This window comes from Otolemur garnettii, unplaced genomic scaffold (genome assembly GCF_000181295.1).
Source record: "Otolemur garnettii isolate 467f Iridium unplaced genomic scaffold, OtoGar3 scaffold00012, whole genome shotgun sequence".
Classification (NCBI taxonomy): Eukaryota; Metazoa; Chordata; class Mammalia; order Primates; family Galagidae; genus Otolemur; species Otolemur garnettii.
The window spans coordinates 23,935,236-23,941,384 of record NW_003852407.1 but is presented as its reverse complement, the minus strand read 5'-3'; the positions used below and the strand labels follow the sequence as shown (position 1 = coordinate 23,941,384).

At 39.0% G+C, this 6,149-nt stretch overlaps 1 protein-coding gene across 1 annotated transcript in view; it reads right to left on the bottom strand.

Annotated features, from left to right (window-relative positions):
• The window catches only part of CHST9 (carbohydrate sulfotransferase 9), a 272,753-nt gene that overhangs the window by 226,182 nt on the left and 40,422 nt on the right, over positions 1–6,149 (bottom strand). Inside the window, exon 2 of the mRNA XM_003784769.3 lies at positions 1,915–2,130. Within this exon, the coding sequence (XP_003784817.1) occupies positions 1,915–2,035 (121 nt within the window). The 5' untranslated portion in view covers positions 2,036–2,130. The remainder of the gene's footprint in view (positions 1–1,914; positions 2,131–6,149) is intronic.

Sequence of the window (6,149 nt, the reverse complement as noted above, 5' to 3'; positions counted from 1 at the left end):
CCCCTTACAGAGGCAAAATTCAGGCCAGAGGCATGAACCTCGCAGCAGCACAGCTTGGGCTCAAATCTATGCATTCCCTGCACTAAGGCCTACCCATGCAAGTCCTCTGATACGCTCCAAACTCTCTAGAGCCTCAGCCTCCTCATCTGTAAATTCAGAATATCACCCACCTAGGAGGATACCATGATAATTAGAGAAAATGCATGTGAACACTTGGGCCTTATTAAATTCTCAATAAATGGTAGTCATTAATGATTGTGAGCACATTTTGTAAATTTTATATGTAGAGTATCATTATGAAATTTGACCATTTCTTCAGATAACATAGTTTCTTACTGACAGACTAAACCACATTTCTCTGATATATGACAGAAGTCTATATAGATGAATACATTTTCCTTTGCATACTGGAATCTTGCTGTGATACTCTTTTAATGAAATTTGTTACAGGATAATGATACCAGAAAACCTCTTTATAACGAGATCTTTTTGTTTTTATTTTCTATGCTGCATTCCAGTCTGTAATCCACTGTGAGTTTTCAACCTATTCATCGGTTCTTTCATTTATTCACTCAACAAACACCCGGGCTTACTATGTTACAGGATTTATATTTAGGGGTTATGTTTTGGGAAGAATTAGCCTGTATATTTTATCACAAATGGTTTCATCAAATATAAGTTATTATGATAAACTGTTTCAGTAAAATAGAAAGGTTAGCACAGTATTATACTTTTTGAAAATTGTAATGGAACTAAGGGTATGTCTTGACAATATGTTACACATTCTCTAGAAAATAATTATATGCAACCTCTTCTCACAAAGCTTACAATATAAATTAAATAAATCCAAAATGTCTCTGAGCATAAAGAAAAAAAAGGATTTAAAAACAGGAAAAAAAATCTCTAAAAAGTATCATAATTGTGACTCAATCTTGAATTATTTTTCAGAGAAGATTATTAAAGATCTTATATCTAGAATAACTTTAAAACAGGCCACAATTAAAGGTGATTCAAAAATTCTTCTCTTTTTACTTTATTTTCCTTAATAGTTGTAAGCCATAGCTTATTTCTACTATACTAATGAAACTAACAGAATTCAAAAAAGCTGTATGCATAAAACTTCTGTGACAGTCTAAGACATTTTCTTGGATAATACTATTCTCATTACAAATATAATCCTATTTAGTAATAACTGAGTGCTTCCAATATTTGCAAATCAATTTCTGCATAATGAAAGTGCAAGGTGAGCATAGTAGGGATAGGTGAACTATTGCCTGTAGATCCAATCCAGCCCATCACCAGAGTTTTGTAAATAAAGTTTTACTAGAACACAGACTGGTCCATTTGTTTGCAAGTAACTTATGACTGCGATGTATTTTTTGTGATACATCTGTAGAGGTGAATAGTTGTGATGGAGATGGTATGGTCTGCAAAGCCTAAAATATTTACCCTTTAGTCCTTCACTGATAAAGATTTGCCCACCTCTCCTTTACAGAAAGGGATTAAAACATTCCTACACCAATTGTGAATAACAACACAAAAATTCAGATGGAATTTAAAAAGGGCAATTTCTGTGTATTCAGCTCCTTTTAAGCTTGTGTCTTTTGCCTCATGGGCAGACCAGAGGTAGGATAAAGGCTATACTTTTATAGACAAATTCCCTACAAGCAATCCTTCCTGGAGGGTAGTAAGGCTTTGCAGCTTCCACTGAGATAAGAGAAATTCCAAGTATAAAGCCACCAAGTAAGTACCACCAGAGTAGTATAGGAGGCTTGTCATTTTAGGATGTGGCTCATTTTTTGCTGCTATTAAAAATATCATGACTTCCTATATGTCTATACACATCATACCTTATTTAATTGGAAACAGCCATTGTTGTTATCATCAAAATAGAAAAAGAAGTCCATGTGTTACCTGTGTGTTGTTCCTCAATCCAGACTTGTAAATACATGAAGAGGAGTAGCCCTGCCACTCCAAATATCAGCACAGACAGGAAGACCTGTTTGGGGTTCATGACCGTTTCAGATGGCTGCATTTCTCCTCATTCCTGAATCTGAAGGCCACATGATCTGTTTTCCGATAAAGCTTCAATCCTTGTGTGTTCTCCAAGGGCCCATTCCATGAAATAACCTGGAATTAAAAACACACACACATACACGTTGTCCACATCTAATGACATTTATTCCCTAGTATGGTATAAACGCGCAGAATATTAACACTAAAGACTTACAGGCACATTAATGCCTTGAAGACAGAAAAGGCTGTGAGAGATGTTCCTAGAATGGCAATTTCCTATTGCATGCTTTTATCTTATCTAAGGAATGTATTGTTCTACAGTTAATAAATAACACTCTAACATTTAAGTAGGTGAAGTTTGGCCAGACTTAAGGCCTCTTAAAAAGGCAAGAGTAAAATAAGGTTTGGGTTACCCAAATTGCTACACAATGGGTTTTGAGAAACATGTTTATAGATTCTGGGGGAAAAACATCACTTCATGTCTCAAAAATATATAGTGCTCAAAAATGGAGGGTCTGATCTATCACTTTCCTCTCATATCAAAGTAACCAATTTCTCCAATTTAAAGGGTACCTTTTAAAACTTTCAAAAGCATAAAAAGATAACTATTAAAAGGTCAGTGAGCAGGAGCCCTCCCACAGTAACATGGAGTTACTGAAATTACCTCAGATTATAGAAATCTACCTCAATAGTAAAAGATTACTTTATTTAAAAAAGTACTGGCACGACTTTCTTTTAGAACAGTCTGATTTCATATAATCTTAACCTTTTATTTTTTAAAATTACATCCACTTTTGAGAATCCACTGAAAATCTGAACCCTCTCCACAGAAAAACATAAGAACACACAAAGTCTTGCATAGTATGCCAATGTGTTCACGTAGCCTGGCTGAAACCCACGTTAGGAATCTCTGCTCCCAGGGAGCTGGCAAACAAGTATGCAGCCGCCTACCTGGTGAGCTCACCTAGTTAGCAGCTGGCTAACAAGGCCAAGGTCATGGCTTCGTATCTAACTTGAGCCAGAGACCTTGGCTCTGCTTCTTGGCCATAGACCACACCCCTCATTTCAGGTGAGCTAACTAAATGTTTCCTCAATATGAAGCTATCAGGTACATGGCTATGTCTAAAATCATCTCTTTTATTGTAAATATGTCTGAAAATCTTTGGAGAGAGTCTTTGAGGAAGACTGTTGATGTAGCCTGTTTAAGAGGTCTTTGGTAGGGTACCAGTTAAAAATTTCTGTGGGAAACTGCTAGGCCGATCAAAGGATAATGTTTAGCTATTCTTGGCAAAACTGATTTTCACATAAACGCGCTGGAAAGGTAATATGATAGGCCAGAATTGGAATCAAATATATTAAAACAATTAGGTTGAGCACCTGATGAGAAAAAAGCAGTTAAAAGTTTTTATGCAGAATGAGAAAAAAAGACATAAATAACATTTTTCTTAATCTTTTAACTGTTAGCTGAAAAATAATCCAACAATGCTTGTCAGCATACCCGAGACACCTCCAATCTACCTCTCTGGGTCCCCTGAGGAAGGGGTAACTGTTAACATTTTCACTGGTGTTTTTGAAGAATTCAAGCATTTTCTTGACTTTGGTAAAAAAGTTTTCAAGTAAGGAGAAGCAGCGAGACAACTATCCTAATGCTTATTTGATGGGTGATACTTTTTGCTCTTATATTGAATCAAAACTAAAATATTACGGGCTTCTGAACATCTGTAACAAAGAACAGGTCCCAAGGGAGATTTGCAATTTGAGGTGTTCCAAGATTGCACCCCTCCAGGGAAGCTACAGAAAGAAGCCAGCATTCTCTTCTTTGCCGCTGCAGTTAAACAGTGAACAGACATAAATTCCTGGGTGCATAAAAAGATTCAGATAAAAGGAAACCAGTTAAACAAAATCTACTACAAACAAAGAAACAGTTGTTTACAAGAAGAAAGAGACTTTTACAATCTGTCTACATAATTAAAACTTATCTCAGAAAAGAGGGGCTAGAAGAAACCTCATAAATCAGAACAGAGCCACAAACCTGTGGGAATGGCGGGTGAGGAGCCAGCAGAAGTACTCCTCGGGGGTCTGCAGAGGAAAATTATTACCTACAACTCGAGAAAGCCATTAAGAATTCGCCCTTCCTTTCTTTGGGAGATGCTGCTCTGTTCTCTGACATACCCTCCTGCGTGAGAAGGCAGTAGAAAAACCCATAATTGTTATTATGGCAGATGTGAGTAGGATTGAGTGATTAAAGCCACGAGGCAGAAAGGCAATCTGGTGTAAAATGCAGAGATACGTTTGATTTTCTCCCATCTCAGTCCGTTAACCCAAGGTTGGCGTTAGGAAATGGCTCTCATTAAACAAAGGTGAGGCCGTAGGAGCAGCAGGAATGCTTTAAGCAAACTTGAAGGTCAGCTGTGATGGGAAAACACACCTATTTGGAGATCATATATCCACCTCCATGCCTGGGGAAAAAGTGTAGACTACTGGAGATTGAAATTACTTGGAATAAGGCAGTTTTATACATTTCTACAGCCCAGGGCTTCTTGTATTTTGTACAACTCCCTCCTCTCCCCACTCATGAAGGCAATGCCTTGAACCGAACAGATACTTAATAACTTGTTGAATGGAACTGAATTTGGAGTTTCAATCACAAAATACAGATACTTAATAAATATTATAGTTGCGTCTGTACTGTAAATCTTTAGTCCCACCTTCCCCATGGAGAGAGATGAACTAGGAAAAGACCACAAGATAGGGTCTATATTTGCTGAAAATGTTTATTTTTATTTGTACATCTTATTGATTTATCTCTAACAATTTGGAAAAGAAATATGCAGATAATTATTTTATTCCATTATCTCCCTTTCAACACTGTAAAAATTATTCTTTTAAACAGCCACAGCTACCAACAGAAGTATTTTGGGACTTAAATATAGCAATAAATTACTAGCTAGAGGCCATTTACATAAAAGGGAATTATGAGTTGCCCAGTCGTAGAAGTTTATGGTTGTAGGGAGGGAATAGTGAGACAGTTGATTTGGAGAAGATGCTACAGGCAGTTTGGGGCAGAAGAAACCAGAGTTAGGGGACCACTGTCCACAGTCCTCACCCTCGGCTGGACCTCAGCAGCCTGCTCCTTCTCTAGCTTCCTCAACAGCCGCACCAGCCCCTGCCTTTCCCTCCTCTGAGCAAAGAGACCATCAGGGATGAGCTCCCTCCGTCTACTACCAAGCCCTTGGGAGTTTACAGTAGTCTGGCCCCATCCACGCATCTCTGCCTCTGACCCTGCAGAACAAGAGTTGAATAAGACTCCTCCCCTGGGGGCAGGCGCCCGTAGCTCAGTGGTTATGGTGCCTGCCACATACTCTGGGGCTGGTGGGATCCAGCCTGGCCCAGGCCTGCTAAACAACAGCAACAAAACAAGACTCCTCCCCTTGGGTTATCCTCTCCAGGTTCCTTGAAATGCAGCGCCAGCAATGCCTCCCCAGCCAACCTCTGTACCCAGTGACTCCTTCCTCTGTAAACCCCCTCCACTGAGGCCCTGTGGCCACCATTCCCAGGGCTGGCTTAAGTTTATCTTGAAGCTGCCTTCTTGCATACTTTATTTATTTATTTATTTCAGATTGATATGAGGGTACAAATGATTCGGTTACATTGTTTACTCTTGTCAGGTAAAGTCCAAGGTGAAGGTGAGCCCGTCACCCAGGGAGTGTACCATATATATTCACATCGTGCTCATTAGGTGAAGAGCCCTCCAATCCCTCTCCCTTCTCATCCCAGCCATAAAAAAAGATGGAGACTTTACATCTTTTGTATTACTCTGGATGGAGTTGAAGAACATTTTCCTCGTATATTTTAAGTCCGGCCTACAGGTTTCCTCATACAGAGTGAACTATAAGCTAACCAGATGCGTAAACAGATTGTAACCTATGCTTGTACCAATCTCTGAGTTTTAGCCAGTCCCACGCAGCCAACTGTTCGAATCAGGCAAACGCCACCTGTAACCAATCCAGGGGTTTCTGTACTTCATTTCCATTTTCTGTACATTGCTTTCCCTTTTTTTGTCCACAAATCCACTCTAACCACGAGGCAGTGCAGACTGGCTCTGAATCTATTCTGATTGGGAGTCAGGTGGT